The 18,871-nt window shown below is 54.6% G+C and overlaps 1 protein-coding gene and 1 long non-coding RNA gene across 2 annotated transcripts in view; both read right to left on the reverse strand.

Moving 5' to 3' along the window:
• Positions 1–1,193: 1,193 nt before the first annotated feature.
• SUPT16H (SPT16 homolog, facilitates chromatin remodeling subunit) overlaps positions 1,194–18,871 on the reverse strand; it is a 22,295-nt gene continuing 4,617 nt past the window's right edge. The window contains exons 2-26 of the mRNA XM_032097694.1: positions 18,314–18,498; positions 16,928–17,098; positions 15,693–15,845; positions 15,430–15,576; positions 14,937–15,088; positions 14,268–14,440; positions 13,826–13,916; positions 13,333–13,406; positions 12,721–12,833; positions 12,366–12,431; positions 11,996–12,091; positions 11,799–11,914; positions 11,257–11,410; positions 10,517–10,644; positions 10,303–10,438; positions 9,453–9,579; positions 8,546–8,664; positions 7,833–7,958; positions 7,135–7,247; positions 6,400–6,475; positions 5,250–5,419; positions 3,868–3,997; positions 2,695–2,821; positions 1,410–1,487; positions 1,194–1,326 (exon numbers count right to left, since the gene is read on the reverse strand). Coding sequence (XP_031953585.1) covers positions 1,217–1,326; positions 1,410–1,487; positions 2,695–2,821; positions 3,868–3,997; positions 5,250–5,419; positions 6,400–6,475; positions 7,135–7,247; positions 7,833–7,958; positions 8,546–8,664; positions 9,453–9,579; positions 10,303–10,438; positions 10,517–10,644; positions 11,257–11,410; positions 11,799–11,914; positions 11,996–12,091; positions 12,366–12,431; positions 12,721–12,833; positions 13,333–13,406; positions 13,826–13,916; positions 14,268–14,440; positions 14,937–15,088; positions 15,430–15,576; positions 15,693–15,845; positions 16,928–17,098; positions 18,314–18,498 — 3,131 coding nt within the window. The 3' untranslated portion in view covers positions 1,194–1,216. The remainder of the gene's footprint in view (positions 1,327–1,409; positions 1,488–2,694; positions 2,822–3,867; positions 3,998–5,249; positions 5,420–6,399; positions 6,476–7,134; positions 7,248–7,832; positions 7,959–8,545; positions 8,665–9,452; positions 9,580–10,302; positions 10,439–10,516; positions 10,645–11,256; positions 11,411–11,798; positions 11,915–11,995; positions 12,092–12,365; positions 12,432–12,720; positions 12,834–13,332; positions 13,407–13,825; positions 13,917–14,267; positions 14,441–14,936; positions 15,089–15,429; positions 15,577–15,692; positions 15,846–16,927; positions 17,099–18,313; positions 18,499–18,871) is intronic.
• On the reverse strand, positions 5,571–6,385 carry LOC116438722. Its single transcript, XR_004237898.1, has 3 exons — positions 6,294–6,385; positions 6,017–6,048; positions 5,571–5,764 (listed from the first exon to the last, which is right to left on the reverse strand). It is a non-coding gene; the product is annotated as an uncharacterized LOC116438722 (long non-coding RNA).

The following is an 18,871-nucleotide window of genomic DNA, read 5'->3' on the forward strand; positions in this document are numbered from 1 at the left end:
GAACCAGTCCGGCCCAGTCCGAACCGGTTTCGACTGCCTCTTACTGGTTTCTCCTCTTCAAAGTGGTTTATTCCCCCCTCATACTGGTTTCACCCCCCCCCCCCCCAAACCGGTTTCACCCCATTTTAAACCGGTTTCTCCCCGTTTTTCCCGTTTTCCCCTCATTTTTCCCGTATCCCACCCGTTTTTCCTGATCCCCCCCCCCCAGTCCTGGGGTGCAGAAATTCCCGTTTTAGTTAGAAAACCTTAAAAAAACGAGATTTTTATTGAACTTTTGGAAAAGAGCTGCGAGGGGAGGGGGAGGGGAGGCCCCGAACCCGAGGGGGGGACCCCAAAAAAAAAAGGGGGGGGGGGGGGAGAGGAACCCCAAAAAGAGGGAGAATCCCCCCAAAAACCGGGGGACCCCCCCCATAAATACAGAAATTTAAAAAAAAAAAAGGAATTTTGGGGGGTTTTGGGGAATTTTGGTGGGGAAAAGGGGGAAATTTGGGGTCCTGGGGGGTGTTTTGGGGTCCCCGAGACCCTTCCTGGGCTTCTCCCACCCCGAATTTTGAGGGAAATGTGGAAATTCGAGCCAAAAACCTCAAAAATCTGTGGGAAAAAACCTCGGAATTCTGGGAAAACCCCCAAAAATCTGCAGGAAAACCCCAAATCCCGGGAAAAAAAGGCCCCCAAAATCTGAGGGGAGATCCCAAATCTCGGAGAGGAACCCCAAAATCCCAGGAAAAGCCCTCAAAAATCCGCGGGAAAACGCCACCGAATCGGCCAAAATCCTGCGGGAACCCCGGGGTTTCACCCGAAATCCCAAAATTTTGCCACAAAACTTTGGAAAACTCAGTGGGAATGTGCCCCCCCCCCCCCCCAAAATCCACGGGAATCACCCCAAAATTCCAAAGAAGCAACTTCCAGGGGGGGGAAAAAAAAACCAAAAACCACCAAAAAATCGGGAACCCCCCCCCCCCCCCCGAATTCCCACCGGAAACCACCCCGAAATTCGGGAAAATTCCGGAAATTCGGGGAAAACTGAGGGGAAAACCCCAAAATTCCCGAGCGGGGGGGGGGGGGGGGGGGGGAACGACGCCCCTCCCCCACCGCGGCGGGGCCGGGATGCGAAAACGGCGGCGGAAGTCCCAGAATTCGGGGGTTTTTCCCCCAAAAAATCCTTTTGGGGGGGAAAAAGGGCGGGAATTTGGGGCGGGGGAGGGGCGGCCACGCCCTACTTCCTCTTTTTTTTGGGGGGGTTGTGGCGGCCCCGCCCGGGGGGGCCCTTCCTCTTGCGGCCACGCCCGCGCTCCTCCTCCTCCTCGTACTGGCTCTCGCGGTCGGCTGGGGGAAAAAAGGGCGATTTTGGGAAAATTCGGGGATTCGGGGTGATTTTGGGTTATTTTGGGGGGTTTTTGGGGCCGAACCTTTGCGGGCTTCCTCCTCCAGCTCGTCCCAGTCCTTCCCGCTCTCCTCCTCGCTGCCCAGGGAGTCCTTGGAGTATTCTGGGATTGGGGGGAAAAACGGGAGAAACGGGAAAAATCGGAAGTTGAAAAAGGGAATTTAAAGATTTAAGGGGAGAAGGAGGAGAAATGAATTTGGGGAGGGGGAAAGGGAGTTTAGGGGGGGGAAATGAAAGGGGTTTGGGAGGAAAAGGAAGGTTTGGAAGGAAAAATTCCCAAAAAAAGGGTCAAGGTTTGGAGGGGAGAAGATTAAAGGGGAGGGGGGAAAAAAGTCGGAGGAAAAAGGAAAAAAAAATTCGGGGAAAAAAATTCAGAATTCAGGAAAAAAAAAAATAAAGATGGGAAAAATTCCAAAATTCAGGAAACCCCCGAAATTTGGAAGGAAAACTCCAGAATTGTGAGGGAAAAACAGCAATTCAGGGAAAAAAACGAAATTCAAAGACGGAAACAAAAATTCAGGGAAAACCCCCACAATTGGAAGGAAAAAAACTCAATTTCCACCCAAAAATCCCAAAATTTGAAGGAAAAAACCTCAAAATTCCACCCAACTCCCCCCAGATTTTTAGGAAACTCCCGAAATTGAACAGGAAATTCCCAAATCTTCGACAAACCCCCAAATCCTGCTGGAAGATCTCCCAAAAATTGCCTGAAAACCACGAAATTTTTGAGAGAACGCTGGAAACTGCGCAAAATCTGCGTTTTTAACCGAAAAATGATGATTCTGGGGGGAAAACGCCTGAAAACCACGGCGGGAATTTTGGGACTTGCCAAAATATTTGGGAAAAGCCCCAAATCTTTTCAAAAAGTAGCGATTTTTGGTGAAATAGTGGGGAAAAAAAAGGGGAAGAATTCAGGGTAAAAGGCCGGAATTTGGGGGGAAAGTGGGGATTTGGGGGGTGTGGCCAGGTGTGTCCCAGGTGTGTCCCAGGTGTGTCCCCAGATGTTCCAGGTGTGCCCAGGTGTGTCCCAGGTGTGTCCCAGGTGTGTCCCCAGATGTTCCAGGTGTGTCCCAGGTGTGTCCCCAGGTGTCCCCAGGTGTGTCCCAGGTGTGTCCCAGGTGTCCCCAGGTGTGTCCCAGGTGTGTCCCAGGTGTGTCCCAGGTGTCCCCAGGTGTGCCCAGGTGTCCCCAGGTGTGTCCCAGGTGTGTCCCAGGTGTGCCCAGGTGTGCCCAGGTGTCCCCAGGTGTGTCCCAGGTGTGTCCCCAGGTGTGTCCCAGGTGTGTCCCCAGGTGTGTCCCAGGTGTCCCCACCTGACTCCTCGGCCTCGGAGGAATAGTCCTCGTCGCTGTCCTCCTCCTCCTCCTCGTCCTCCTCCGAGGGGTTGAAGGTCTCGTCCTCCAGCTCTGACTCCGACTCGCCCGGCTCCGCCTCCGAGCCCTGGGGCACAGGTGAGGTAAGGGGGGGACAGGTGAGATAAGGGGGGGGACAGGTGAGATAAGGGGGGGGACAGGTGAGATAAGGGGGGCACAGGTGAGATAAGGGGGGGACAGGTGAGGTAAAGGGGGCACAGGTGAGATAAGGGCGGGACAGGTGAGATAAGGGCGGGGACAGGTGAGGTAAGGGGGGGACAGGTGAGATAAGGGCGGGACAGGTGAGATAAGGGGGGCACAGGTGAGATAAGGGGGGCACAGGTGAGATAAGGGCGGGACAGGTGAGATAAGGGGGGGACAGGTGAGATAAGGGGCGGGACAGGTGAGATAAGGGGGGGACAGGTGAGGTAAAGGGGGCACAGGTGAGATAAGGGGGGACAGGTGAGATAAGGGGGGGGACAGGTGAGATAAGGGGGGGGACAGGTGAGATAAGGGGGGGACAGGTGAGATAAGGGGGGGACAGGTGAGATAAGGGCGGGACAGGTGAGGTAAGGGGGGGACAGGTGAGATAAGGGGGGGACAGGTGAGATAAGGGGGGCACAGGTGAGATAAGGGGGGGACAGGTGAGATAAGGGCGGGGACAGGTGAGATAAGGGGGGGACAGGTGAGATAAGGGGGGCACAGGTGAGATAAGGGGGGCACAGGTGAGATAAGGGCGGCACAGGTGAGATAAGGGGGGGACAGGTGAGATAAGGGGGGGACAGGTGAGATAAGGGCGGGACAGGTGAGATAAGGGGGGGACAGGTGAGATAAGGGGGGGACAGGTGAGATAAGAGGGGGACAGGTGAGATAAGGGGGGGACAGGTGAGATAAGGGGGGGACAGGTGAGATAAGGGGGGGACAGGTGAGATAAGGGGGGACAGGTGAGATAAGGGGGGGACAGGTGAGATAAGGGGGGGACAGGTGAGATAAGGGGGGCACAGGTGAGATAAGGGGGGGACAGGTGAGATAAGGGGGGCACAGGTGACTGCTTGCGTCCCCAGGTGTCCCAGATGCCCCCCAGGTGTCCCAGATGCCCCCCAGGTGTGCCCAGGTGTGCCCAGGTGTGCCCACCTCGCCCTCGGGCTCCAGGAAGCTCCACCCGCCCTGCTCGAAGAAGCCCTCGGGGTCGTCCACGATGGTTTTCATGATCTTGGTCCAGTTCAGCGACTGCACCCCCTCGGTGTACTTGAGGTCACAGGAGCTGGAGCACAGGTGAGGGCACAGGTGAGGGCACAGGTGGGGACAGGTGAGGCAAAAGAACAACAAAAAAAAAGTCAAAATAGGCCGGAAAACGCAAAAAAAAAAAAGCATCAAAAACCTTAAAAAAAACCTGTCAGGAAGCGCCAAAAAAAAGCACCTGAGAACCCCGAGGAGCACCTGAGAAACCTGAAAAGGAATTCCGAACAAATTCCTAAAAAAAAAATCTAAAAATATTTTCAGAAAATTCCAAAAAAAAAAAAAAAACCAAGCAAAAAATATTTTGAAATTCCAAGAAGAAAATCTAAAAGTATTTTCAGAAAACTCTAAAAAAAAAAAAACAAACCAACCAAACACTATTTCAAAATTCCAGAAAGAAAATCTAAAAAATTCCCCCCGAAAACGTTAAAAAGAATTGTTAAAAAACCACCAAAAATCTAAGAAAAATAGTTAAAGAACTAAAAAACAAATCCAAAAAAATCTTGAAAAAAAAGTCTAACAAAAATCCTGGAAAATCTAAAAAAAATTTCAAAGACAATCCCACAAAAATCTCAAGAAACCTAAATAAAGATCTAAAAATAAAAAAACTGAACAAATACAAAAGAAATCCCAAAAATTCCTAAAAAAAAATCCCAAAACCTCTTAAATAAAACCCCAAAAACTCTCAAATAAAACCTCAAGAAATCTTTCAAGAAATCCTAAGGAATCAAAAAAGTTAAAAAAAAATTTAAAAAAACCCCCCAGAAATCTAAAACAACCCCTAAAAAAAGTCCCAAAAAATCCCCAAAAAATCCCCCAAAAATCCCAAAAAATCCCCCAAAAAAATCCCCCAAAAATCCCCAAAAAATCCCAAAAAATCCCCAAAAAATCCCCAAAATCCCCAAAAAAATCCCCAAAAAGCCCCCAAAAATCCCCCAAAATCCCCCCAAAATCCCCCAAATCCCCAAAAAATCCAAAAAAAAATCCCAAAAAATCCCCAAAAATCCCAAAAAATCCCCCCAAAAATCCCCAAAAAATCCCCCCAAAAATCCCCAAAAAATCCCCCCAAAAATCCCAAAAAAATCCCCAAAAAATCCCCAAAAAATCCCCAAAAAATCTCCAAAAAATCCCCAAAAAATCCCAAAAAATCCCCAAAAAATCCCAAAATATCCCCAAAAATCCCCCCAAAAATCCCAAAAAATCCCCAAAAAATCCGAAAAAAGCCCCAAAGAGCCCCAAACCCCCTCAAGTGGCCCCAAAGCCCCGAACCCGCTCACTTGAGCCACTCCTTGATGGGGTCGAGCGAGGCCACGGGGATGGCGTTGATCATGGTCACCTTGCGCGCGTAGTCCTTGTAGACGATGACCAGGTCGAAGTTCTTCAGGTGGAACTGCACGCGCTCGAAGTGGATCAGCTCCACCTCGTCCAGAGTGACCACGAACGGGGGCTGCGGACACACCTGGGGTCACCTGGGGTCAGCTGGGGCCACCTGGGGTCAGCTGGGGCCACCTGGGGGCACCTGGGGGCACCTGGACACACCTGGGGTCACCTGGGGGCACCTGGGGGCACCTGGGGGCACCTGGACACACCTGGGGTCAGCTAAGGGTCACGTGGCGTCACCTGGACACACCTGGGGTCACCTGGGGGCACCTGGGGTCAGCTGGGGGCACCTGGGGTCAGCTGGGGGCACCTGGGACCACCTGGGGGCACCTGAGGCCACCTGGATGCACTTGGGACACACCTGGGGTCATCTGGACACAGCTGGGGTCACCTGGGGTCACCTGGGACACACCTGGGGTCATCTGGACACACCTGGGGGCACCTGGGGCCACCTGGGGGCACCTGGGACACACCTGGGGTCACCTGGGGGCACCTGGGGGCACCTGGACACACCTGGGGTCACCTGGGGGCACCTGGGGGCACCTGGACACACCTGGGGTCAGCTGGGGTCAGCTGGGGGCACCTGGGGGCACCTGGACACACCTGGGGTCACCTGGGGGCACCTGGGGTCAGCTGGGGGCACCTGGACGCACTTGGGACACACCTGGGGGCACCTGGACACACCTGGGGTCCCACCTGGGCTCCCACCTGGACACACCTGGGGTCACCTGGAGGCACCTGGGGTCCCACCTGGGCACACCTGGACACACCTGGGGGCACCTGGGGGCACCTGGACACACCTGGGGGCACCTGGGGGCACCTGGGGGCACCTGGACACAGCTGGGGTCACCTGGGGTCAGCTGGGGCCACCTGGGGACACCTGAGGCCACCTGGATGCACTTGGGACACACCTGGGGTCACCTGGACACACCTGGGGTCACCTGGGCTCCCACCTGGACACACCTGGGGCCACCTGGGACACAGCTGGGGTCACCTGGACCCACCTGGGCACACCTGGGGTCACCCGGGCTCCCAGCGGTCACTCACCCACTCGGTGCAGTTGACCAGGGCGCTGCTGGTGGGCTGCAGGAGGCAGGTGCTGCGGTAGGGGGCGCCGTTGAACCTGGAACGACCCCCCCCCCCAAAAAAAAACCCCGGAATTCGCCCCGAAATCCCCGGGAATTCCCAGAGGGAACGGGGGAAGACCCAGGAACGGGGAAAGCGGCACGGAATTCCCGCCAGGAGAGCCCAGGGGCGGGGGGAAGGGAGCCCGGGAATGGGGAAAGGAGGCCAAGAATTGGGAAAACCGACCCGAAATTGCCCAGAAATGGCGGACAGGATTACGGGAATGGGGAAAGGAATCAGAGGAACGGGGAAAAGACCCCAAAAAGGTCCCAAAAGTGGGAAAAGACCCCAAAAAAGAAGGGGGATAAAGATCCCAAAAATCTGGAAACTGCCCCAAAAATTCCCCCCCAAAACACCCCAAGGAGACACCAGGAATGAGGAAAAGATCCCAGAAGTGAGGAAAGACCCGAAAAAACCCCCCCAAAAGTGGGGGAAAAGACCCAAAAATGGGTGAAAAGATCCCAAAATTCCCCAGGAGCCCCCAACCCCCCAGGAAATGACCCCAAATCCCCCCGAATTCCCATTTTTCCCCTCTTTTTCCTCCTTTTTTCCAGCCACCAACACCTTGAAACTCCTCCAAACCCCCCTCAAATTCCCATTTTTTCCCCAAATTCCCATTTTTTTCCCCATTTTTCCTGTTTTTCTGCCCAGACTCACCCCAGCTCCCGGAAGGGCACCTCAAACTCCAGCTCCTCCTTGGTCAGGGCCTCGACCTTCTCGATGAAGTTCTTGAAGGCCGTCTTCAGCTTGTGCCGCATCTCCCGCTCCATCTGGGACCCCAAAATCCCGGGAAAACGCCCCAAAAACCCCGTGGGAACAGGGAACGGCCAAACCCCACGGGATTGAGCAAAAACCCCACGGAAACGGCCCAAAACCCATGGAAACGGCCCAAAACCCATGGAAATGGCCCAAAAAACATCTCCCGCTCCATCTGGGACCCCAAATCCCAGGAAAACAACCCAAAAACCCTGTGGGAACAGGGAACGGCCAAACCTCACAGGATTGAGCAAAAACCCCGTGGAAACATCCCCAAACCCGTGGAAACGGCCCAAAACCCATGGAAATGGCCCAAAAAAGGTCTCCCGCTCCATCTGGGACCCCAAATCCCAGGAAAATGACCCAAAACCCACAGAAACGACCCAAAACCGTGGAAACGATCCCAAAAGGTCATTGGAAAACCACCGAAAAAATGCTGAAAAACTCAAAAAAAAAATCCAAAAAATATCTCAAAGAAACCACCGGGAACGACCCCAAAACCGCCGGGATTGAACCAAAACCGCCGGGAACGACCCAGAAACGTTTGGGAACGTTCTGGAACGGCCCGGAATTCCCGGAGTCGCCCCCCAGGTTCCCACCTGCTCGGCGTAGAGGTCGTCGCGGTCGTGCATGTGCTGGTGCTTGCCCAAATCCGTGGTGATCTCCCCCACCTCGGTGTAGAACTGGACGTCCGTGTGCCGCTTCTTCCCGAACATGATGGCGTTCTGGGTGGAGAAAACGGGAATTCGGGAAAATTCCGGGGGGCTCGGCGCAAAATCCGCAAGTTCCAGCGCGGGAACGCCCGGGATTCAGCACCGAGTTCGAGGTTCTGAGCCAAAATCGACAGGTTTGAACTCAGAATTGCGGGTTTTGACCCAGAATCGCCCGGTTTGGACTCACAATTCCAGGTTTCGCAACGTTGGACGAAATTGGCAATTTTTGACCCAAACCTGCCATGTTTCGACCCAAAGCCACAAAGTTTCATCCCAAAGCCATGAGGTTTTAACTTAAAACCACCAAGTTTCACCCAAAACGGAGGAATTTCAACCCAAAACCATGGAATCCGTCGGTGTTACACCCAAAACTGTGGAGTTTGCCCCAAAATCCCAGGATTTCAACCCAAAACTGCCAATTTTTGACCTCAAATCATTGGGTTTGACCCAGCCCAAGAACTGCCCTAAACCCCGAGAAGTTTCGCCCCAAAATCTTGGGATTTTTCCCCAAAATCTTGGGGATTTCACCCAAAATTCTACGTTTTGCCCAAAATCTGCGTTTCTTCCCCCCAAAAAAACGTTGCCAGGATTGGGCACACCTTGAGGTGGAAGTGCAGCACGATGATCATCTCGCCGTCGCAGGGCTGGAACACGGCGTGCTTGATGTTGTTGTAGAGGATGTCCACCTTGTCCCCCCGCACCGACGTGAAACGGAACCCTGGGCGGCGAAAGGAAACCCCCAAAACCCATGAAAATCACCCCAAAATCCACGGGAACCCAACAACCCCCATGGAAACCGTCAAGAAGCTCCAAGAAACCTACAAGAACCAAAAAAAAAAACCCTCTCGAGAAACCTTAAATCCATAAAGAGACTCCAAGAAATCCTCAAGAAACACCGGAAGAACCTCGAGGAGCTCTGGAGGAACCTCAAGAAACGCCAAAAAAACCTCAAGAACACCCAAAAAAATCTCCAAAAAAACCTTGAGGAACTCCAAAGACACCTTGAGGAACCCCAAAAAACCTTGTTAAAGCCCCAAAAAACGTTGAGGAGCCCCAAAAAACCCTGAGGAACCCCAAAAACCTTGTAAACGCCCCAAAAAACGTTGAGGAACCCCAAAAAACCCTGAGGAACCCCAAAAAACCTTGTTAACGCCCCAAAAAACCCTGAGGAACCCCAAATAACCTTGTTAACGCCCCAAAAAACATTGAGGAGCCCCAAAAAACCTAAGGAAGCACAAAAAACCTTGTTAACGCCCCAAAAAACCCTGAGGAACCCCAAAAAACGTTGAGGAACCCAAAAAACCCTGAGGAACCCCAAAAAACCTTGTTAACGCCCCAAAAAACGTTGAGGAACCCCAAAAAACCCTGAGGAACCCCAAAAAAAACCTCAAGAAACTCCAAAAAAACCCCACAAAACCCCCTAAAGCTTCACCCCCTCCCCAAAACTCCACCCCAAATGCCCCCAAAGCCGCCCAAAATGCCCCAAATTCCCGTCTTTTGGGTCACCGTTGACGTGGGCCTCGAGCGCGCCCTGCATGCGCTTCTGGGCGATGTTGGGCCGGATGTAGAGGTCCTTCAGCTTGGGGTTGCTGCGGTTGAGGTTGATGACCAGCGAGTCCTGCTTCACGATGCCCTGCGGACGCGGTGACCGCTCGGTGAGTGACCAGTGACCACTCGGTGGCCGCTCGGTGGCCAACGATCGCTCAACGAGCAACGGTCGCTCAATGAGCGTTTAATGACCGACGACCACCCAATGGCCACTCAACGATCGTTCAGTGACCGGTGGCCATTCAATGGCTACTCACTGACCACTGAGTGACCCCTCAATGCCTATTCACTGGCCACTCAATGACCACCCAACACCCACTCAATGAGCCCTTTATGACCATTGAATGGCCACTCAGTGACCACTCTAAAGACCATCCAATGGCCACCCAACGACCCCTCTATGACCATTCACTGACCACTCCACGCCCCCCCATCGTCCACCCAAACACTATTAAATGACCACTCAACGACCACCCAACACCCACTCAATGACTCCTTTATGACCATTGAATGGCCACTCACTGACCACTCTAGACCATCCAATGCCCACCCAACTCCCACCCAATGACCCCTCTACGACCATTCACTGACCACGCCCATCGTCCACCCAACAACCACCCCAACACCATTAAATGACCACTCAATGTCCACCCACCACCCACTGACCACCGACTGACCGCTCAGCGATCCCTCTAAGACCACCCATCGTCCACCCAACAACAACTCAACCTCCACTCAACGCCCACCCAACGACCGCTCTCCGCCCCCTCACTGACCCCCCGCTGACCACCAGATGACCACTGCCCACCTCCTTCTCCTTCTCCTCGGCCTCGCGGGTCTTGTAGCGCTTCTGCACCTCCTTGATGATGCGGAAGGCGTTCTGCAGGTTGGACGCCGGCACCGTCGACTCGCCCGGCGGCTTCAGGTTGGACGCCCGGTACGTTCTGCGGACAAAGCGGCCGCCGTGACCCCGCGGTCACCTGCGAGTGACCGCGCGGGAGGGGCGCGGAGCGGTCACTCACATCTCCTTGACGAAGGTGGCCTCGGGGTTGGGGAAGATGTTGCCCTCGTTGCGGCCCAGGGCGCTGCCCGGGCAGAAGAAGTTGATGCGCAGGTAGGTGTAGTCGCCTTCCACCGACATGCTGATGTTCTGGGGGAGGAGAAAGTTCCGGAAGAACGCGGGGTTGGGAGGCGCGGATTTGGGTGGAAAAACCGGGAATTTGGGGCGGTGCAAGAAGAAGTGAAAAAAATGGGGCGGCGGGACCCCAAAATGAGCTGGAATGGGGCGGTGGGACCCCAAAACCACTAGAAATGAGGTGGTGGCACCCCAAAACCTCCTAAAATGCCAAGTGGGACCCAAAAAAGCTCTGAAAAAGGTGGTGGGACCCAAAAACCACCTGAAATAGGGTGGTGGGACCCCAAAATCACCTTAAACTCAAGGTGGGACCCAAAACCAGGTCCAGATTCGGTGGTGGGACCCCAAAACTAAGTCCAGGTGTGGTGGAATTCCCAAAAGCACCTGAAACGGGGTAGTGGGACCCCAAACCCAGATTTTCCTCTTTTTCAAAACAACTCGGGGTTTTTTGGAGTGATCTTGGTATTTCTGGGGTCGATGTTGGGCATTTCCCTCGCGATTTTGCCATTTCCATCCCAACTTCGTCGTTTCCCGAGCCGTTCCCACCCCGTTCTCAACAGCTCTGACCCCGGGGCTTTTCCCCGTTGTTTTTGGGGCGCTTTTCCCGGATTTTGGGGCTCGTCCCACCTTGATGGTGGCGATGTGGAAGGGCGTGGCGATGCCGAAGACGGGCATGATGACGCTCTCGTACTTCTTGTCGATGTAGATCTTCATCTCCCGCACGTGCGGCTCCTTGGGCAGCAGCGCCGCGCTCTTGTAGGAGACGTTCGACTTCCGCGCCCTGAGCAGGGCGAGAAAACAGGATTTTGGGGAAAAAAAGCGGGATTTTGGGGAAAAAAAGCGTGATTTTGGGAAAAAAAGCGTGATTTTGGGGCGTTTTGGGGAGTTTGGGGGGGAACTTGGAAGGGGGATTTAGGGTGGGTGGGCGGCTCCTTGGCCACGCTCTTTTAGGATGCGTTTGAATTCCACACTCTCAAATGCGGTGAAAAATTGGGATTTTGGGGAAAAACGGAGTGGGTGGTGGGATTTGGGGTGGGAATTGGGAACTGGGGCAGGAATCAGAAACTGGAGCCCGAATTAAGGCAAATCAGCTCGGAATTGGGACGACGGGGCAGAAACGGTGCTGGGAGCGGGGAATGCGGGACGGGAAATGGGGCGAATCCCGGTACTTTTGCGTCTGCTGCTCCCCGCGCTGCTCCGTCAGGCGCCGCCGCGCGTCCTCGTTCAGCTGCGTGGCCAATTCCTTCTGGTGCGCCCGGCGCTTCTCCTCGGCCGTCAGCTCGTTCTGGGGGGCACCGAGGGGTCAGGGCGTGGCCGGAGAGCGGCCGGAGAGCGGTCAGGGTGTGGTCAGGGGGAGGGGACCCACCCGCGTGCGCTCGGTCAGGAGGGCGGCGCGGGAGCTGCGGCCCAAGAGGTCCTCGGCCGCGTCCTTGTCCGGCTCCTCCTCTTCCTCATCTTCATTCTGGGTGGAAAAACGGGGAATTCGCGAGGCAAAACTCCCACCTTGAAGTCCCGAAACCCACCCGAAATTCCCAGAGAATCCAATGAGAAAGCCCCGGATTCCATCCTGAGCAGCTTCCCCTGCAGGGCAGGAAAGCCCCCTCAGAAAACTCCCCCCCGAAATGAAACAAAACCCCGAAAATTTTACAGAAAATTCCACCCAAATCGGCTTTTTCCAGTCACCTCTGAAGCTTTTTCCTGAAAAGCCCCGATTTGGGCCCAAATCCTGTGCTCACCTTAAGGAAAATTCCGACGTTTTTCACCTTTTTCTTGACGGACGTGAGGACCACGGCGGGACCGTCCTGTAGGGGGCAGTAAGGGGCCAGGGAGAGACACGATTGGTTGAGGGAATGGGAAAGAAAAATGTGATTGGCTGGCGAGATGGGAAGGGAGAACGTGATTGGCTGAGGGGAAGGAGGCCACGATTGGCCAAGAGGAGCGAAGGCGTGATTGGCCGAAGGAACCGAGAGACGCCATTGGCTAACGGGCGAAGAAGAAAAGCCGGGATTGGTCGGTGTCGGGTTAGGCCCCTGTGATTGGTCAGCCGCAGAGCAGGGACCTCTGTGATTGGCTGGCTGTGGCCCCGCCCACCTCGTCCACCATGACGGTGTCGCCGATGAAGAGCGCGTACGTCCGCTCCTCCGGCCGCTTCCCCTCCTTGTTGGGCAGCTCCGAGAGCCCCACGTTGATGCTGAAAACCATCCCTGCATCGAGCGCAAAAAACGGGATTTTGGTAAAAAATACAGAACTAAAAAATTCCCGGGAAAAAGGGGTTTGGGGGAAGTTTGGGAAGTGGGGGTGGGGGAGGATTTGTTAGGGTGGGTTCTGGCAGGAAAAGTATTTGAGGGAGTAAAAGAGGGATTTTAGGAGGAAAAAGGGAAATTTGAGAGAAAAATTGTGGTTTTGTGGGAAAATGATGGATTTGGGGACAAAAATGATGATTTTAAATGACAAAACTACGGGTATTGAAGCAGAAAACGCGATTTTGATGCAAACAACAAAAATTTTGTAAAGAAATGATGATTCTGAGGGAAAAGAAATTGTGACCTTTTGGGGAAAATGACAATTGATGGGGAAAAGGATTTTGGGATGAAAACAAAAATTTTAGGTGAAAAAAATCACAGCGTTAGAGAAAAAAAACGCTGATTCTGGGGCGGAAGAGGCGGATTTTGGGGCGGAAAAGGGGGATTTTCTGCCTCTCACCCTTCTTGAGGCGCTGCTGGTTTTTGCTGTTGATGACCAGGGAGCCCTCGCGGAACTCGATGCCCATCGCGAACCTGGAAGCCCCGGGTGACCCCAAAATGACCACCGTGACCCCTCAACGACCCCAAAATGACCACCGTGACCCCTCACTGACCCCAAAATGACCACAGTGACCCCTCAACAACCCCAAAATGACCACCGTGACCCCTCAAAAACCCCAAACTGACCACCGTGACCCCTCAACGACCCCAAAATGACCACAGTGACCCCTCAACAACCCCAAACTGACCACCGTGACCTCTCAACGACCCCAAACTGACCACCGTGACCCCTCAATGACCCCAAACTGACCACCGTGACCCCTCAACGACCCCAAAGCTTCCCCCTCAACGACCCCAAGCCTTAATGACCTCGATGACCGCGCAACGACCCCAAACCTCCCCCAATGACCCCCCCAGTGACCCCCCCAGACCCCAAAATCCCCAGTTCTCACCCCAAATTCTTGGTGATCTTGCCCAGCAGCTCCGGCCGCTGCTTCTTGACCACGTCCATGACAGCGGCGTAGACGTCGCAGAGCTTCGCGCCTGGGGCGGTCACTCGGGGTCACTCAGGGATCAGTGGAGGGGATTGGGGTCATTGGGGGGTGGGAGTCACTCAGTGGTCACTGGGGGGGTCATTGCGGGGTCACTGGGGGGGTGACTGGGGGATTGTTATGGGGTCACTCAGCGGTCAGTCCCGGGTGCACCGTTACGGGGTCACCCCGTGGCCACTCCGCGGTCACTCGGGCTCGCTGACCGCGCAGCAGGAAGCCGCAGCGGCCATCGGGGGATCAGTGGGGTCAGCGACAGGCGGACAGCTCAGGGGTTACCACGGGGTGCCAGTGGTCACTCAGCGGTCACCGAGTGGTCGCTCGGGGGTCACTGGGGCTCACTGACCGTGCCGCAGCTCGCGGATCAGCACGTCCTGCAGGCCCAGCAGGAAGCCGTAGTGGTCCTGCATGTCCTGCGGCGGGTCCACCATGAGGGTCCGCACCAGGTTGGAGCAGTAGGATTTGTAGCGGATGCCCATGGAGCAGGTGATGGCCCCGAAGTGCATGTGGCTCTTGTCGCTGCGGGAAACGGGGTGAGAAACGGGGGAATTGGGGAAAACGAGCGAAAAACGGGGGGTTGAGAGGAAAAAAATCTTTATAAAGAGGGGTTTGGGGATAAAAGAAAGGGGAAGGGGGAGGTAGAAGGGGGAGAACAGTCCCAAATCCGATTTCGGGATGGAAATCCGAATTTTGGGATGGCAAAGGCCAAGTTTGGGGTGAAAACCCCCAATTTTGGTTTTAGAAGATCAGTTTTTGGATGAAACAAAATATTTGGGGTGGAAATCCTAACGTTGTGTTAACAAAGGCTAATTTTCGGGCAGAAATCCCAACTTCAGGGCAGAAAAGGGCTCATTTTAGGTGTGAAACACGACTTCTGCGGCACAAAACCTCCATTTTCAGCCCCAAACCCCCAATTTTGGTGCAGAAACTAATTTTTTTTTTTTTCCCCCCCCAGAAAAAGGGCTAATTCCAGTTGGGATTTTGGGAATTCTGGGAATTCCAGGATCGCCCTCACCTGACCACGCTGAACTTGAGGTTGTAGTTGCCGCCGCTCTGGATGATGGGGGGGTAGCACATCTCCACGGCCGAGGGGTCAGCTCCGGCCAGGTACTTCTTCTCCTCGATGGCCTTCTCCACCGCCTCGGCCAGCTTGCTGTGGCGCACCTTCTGCAGGGCGTGACGTCACGGTGACGTCACGGTGATGTCACGATGAGATCACCGGAGCGCGCGGAACGGGGGATGGGCATCGCTCACAGAAATTCGGTCCCAAAACGGCCGTTTTTTGGAGCAAGTTGACCTCAAAACGGCCATTTTCGGACAAGGTTGATCTCCAAGTACCCCTTTTTGGGCCAAATTGACCCCCAAACACTGATTTTAGTGCCAAATTGCCCTGAAAACGCTGGGATTTGGATAAAATGGATTATTTGCACCTAACGTGCCCTCAAACCTCCAACTTCCGGCCCATTTCTGTCCCATCCCGCCCCGACACGGCCGATCCCCGCCCCGACCTCGTCGGCGTCGACAATTTCCATGACGCGCTCCTTGAAGAACTTGGTGAAGACCTCGGACGTGATGGCGGCCGCCTTGCGCATCAGCTGCAGCTCCACGTCCTCCTTGGCCGCCATGGCCTGGGCCACGGCCGCGCTGACGTCCACCTGCGGTCAGCGGGACGGGCGTGGGGCTGGGGGCCGGCCAAGCCAGCCCAGCTCCAACTCTTCCCACCCAACTTTGACCCTTCCAACCGCGGCGCCTCCAGCCCGTCCAAGCCAACCTTCTCGAAGCCCTCCTTGCTCAGGGCATCGTTCCAGCTCTTCATGAACTCCCCCGGGAATTTGTCCTTGGAGAAGACCCCGAGGCGCCGCCCGCCCCGGCTGCTCTTGAGGGCCTCGATGAGCTTCTCGAAGTTGGCCTTGTTGCTCTCGTTCTGTGGGGAGGGACGGATGGATGGTGGGGCCGTGGACGAACGGGGCGGCCACGCCCATCCCCGGGTTCCCAACCCAACTCCAACTCATCCAACCCAACTCCAACCCATCCAACCCAACTCCAACTCATCCAACCCAACTCCAACTCATCCAACCCAACTCCGACTCATCCAACCCAGCTCCAACCCATCCAACCCAACTCCAACCCATCCAACCCAACTCCAACTCATCCAACCCAACTCCAACCCATCCAACCCAACTCCAACCCATCCAACCCAACTCCAACTCATCCAACCCAACTCCAACTCATCCAACCCAACTCCAACCCATCCAACCCAACTCCAACCCATCCAACCCAACTCCAACCCATCCAACCCAACTCCAACCCATCCAACCCAACTCCAACCCATCCAACCCAACTCCAACTCATCCAACCCAACTCCAACCCATCCAACCCAACTCCAACCCATCCAACCCAACTCCAACCCTTCCAACCCAACTCCAACCCATCCAACCCAACTCCAACCCATCCAACCCAACTCCAACTCATCCAACCCAACTTATCCAACCCATCCAACCCAACTCCAACTCATCCAACCCAACTCCAACTCATCCAACCCAACTCCAACCCATCCAACCCAACTCCAACTCATCCAACCCAACTCCAACCCATCCAACCCAACTCCAACCCATCCAACCCAACTTATCCAACCCATCCAACCCAACTCCAACTCATCCAACCCAACTCCAACTCATCCAACCCAGCTTTGACCAATCCAACCCAACTCCAACTCATCCAACCCAACTCCAACCCTTCCAACCCAGCTTTGACCAATCCAACCCAACCCCAACCCCCCTCAGGGATACACAAAGACCCCCCAAGGCCCCCTCAAGACCCCAAAGTGACCCCCAAGGACCCTCTAAACCAAGCAAGGACCCCCCCAAGATGACCCCAAATGACCAACCCCAAGCCCAACTGGAACCCCCTCAAGCCCAGCCCTAACCCTCAAAGGGACCCCATAAGGACGCCCTAAACCCCAGAACGACCCCAAACCTGACCCCAAATCCCCTCCTGAGCCCCCACCTTCTCTCGGACCAGCAGAGTGACCGCCGGGAGCCCGTTGGCCCCCTCGCCGCCCTTCCCTTGGGCCACCTGCTTGAGGAACTCGACTTTCTTGCGGCTGGCCAGGAACAGGACGCGCTCCTCGCAGAACAGCATCACCGTGTCGGTCAGCTCGTACCCGAACAGCCACGTCTGCGGGGAAACCGGCGTGGGAGCGGGGAGAACCCCAAAAGGGAGCAGGGAAAACCCCAAAAGGGAGCAGGGAGAACCCCAAAAGGGAGCAGGGAAAACCCCAAAAGGGAGCGGGGAGAACCCCAAAAGGGAGCAGGGAAAACCCCAAAAGGGAGCGGGGAGAACCCCAAAAGGGAAGGGGAAAACCCCAAAAGGGAGCAGGGAGAACCCCAAAAGGGAGCGGGGAGAACCCCAAAAGGGAGCGGGCAAAACTGGGGAAAAAACAGGGGCAAAACCAGGGAAAAACCAGGGAAAAAACGGGGAAAAAATGGGGAAAATATGGGGGATTGGGAGGAAAAAAACCCCAAAAGGAACTGGGGAAAACCCCAGAAGAGAGCGGGGAAAACCCCAAAAGGGAGCGGGGAGAACCCCAAAAGTGAGCGGGGACAACTGGGGAAAAAATGAGAGGAAAACCAGGGAAAAACGGGGAAAAAAAGAGGAAAAAATGGGGGACTGGGAGGAAAAAAACCCCAAAAGGAACTGGGGAAAACCCCAGAAGAGAGCGGGGAAAAATGGGGAAAAAATGGGGGGAAAACCAGGGAACAAACGGGGAAGAAACGGGGAAAAAAATGGGGGATTGGGATGAAAAAAACCCCAAAAGGAACTGGGGAAAACCCCAAAAGGGAGCGGGGAGAACCCCAGAAGAGAGCAGGGAAAAGCCCAGGAACAAAAGGAAAATCCGAGAAGCGCGGGCGATCCCGCTAAAAATGACGAGAATTCCACCAAAAACAGAAGGAAAAGCCCCAGAATCGTGGGGGTCCCCCTAAAAACGAGGGAGCGCAGCGAAAAATGGTGGGAACCCCACCGAAAACGTGGAAATTCAGCTAAAAAAGAGGAGAATCTTTCTCCAAAGTGGAATTCCTGCAAAAATTACGGCAATAAATGAAAAAGTTCACGAGAATCCCCGAAAAAATTACGGGAACGTTTGAAGAAACGAGGAGACCCGAAAAAAATACTGGAAACCGTCTCAAAATGATAAAAACTCCATAAAACGCGACGGGAACCCACCTAAAAAACGTCGGGAAAGCCCTAAACGATGAAAACCTCCTTAAAAATGGTAGGAATTCCCTAAAAAAAGCAACGGGAATCCCCCCCCGCCCCCAGAATTAAAGGGGATTTTGGGATCCCGGCCCAGGGATTTTGGGGTGCTCCTGAGGGATTTTGGGGCGCCCTCACCTGCAGCGCCGTGGATTTGGCGTAGACGATCTCCTCGTCCACCCCCACGGCCACGACGACGGCATCGACGGCCCCGAACTCGTCCTCCCCTTTCTGGGGGGGCAGGGCAGGCTCAGCCTTTCCCAAACGAACCCCGATTCCCGCCCAGAAATCCCGGCAATGTCCCCAAGCTGCCCCAAATTCCACTTAAACCCCCCCAAATTCCACTTAAAGCCCCTCAAATTCCACTTAACCCCCCCCAAATTCCACTGAAAGCCCCCCCAAATTCAACTCGAATCCCTCAAATTCCACTTAAAGCCCCCCCAAATTCACCTTAACCCCCCCAGTTCAACTCGAATCCCTCAAATTCAACTCAAATCCCCCCAAATTCACCTCAACCCCCCCAAATTCCACTTAAAGCCCCCCCAAATTCCACTTAAATCCCCCCCAAATTCAACTCAAACCCCCCAAATTCCACTTAAAGCCCCCCCAAATTCCACTGAAAGCCCCCCCAAATACAACTCGAATCCCTCAAATTCAACTCAAGCCCCCCAAATTCAACGCAAATCCCGCCCAATT

This window comes from Corvus moneduloides, unplaced genomic scaffold, assembly GCF_009650955.1.
Source record: "Corvus moneduloides isolate bCorMon1 unplaced genomic scaffold, bCorMon1.pri scaffold_106_arrow_ctg1, whole genome shotgun sequence".
NCBI classification, from domain to species: Eukaryota; Metazoa; Chordata; class Aves; order Passeriformes; family Corvidae; genus Corvus; species Corvus moneduloides.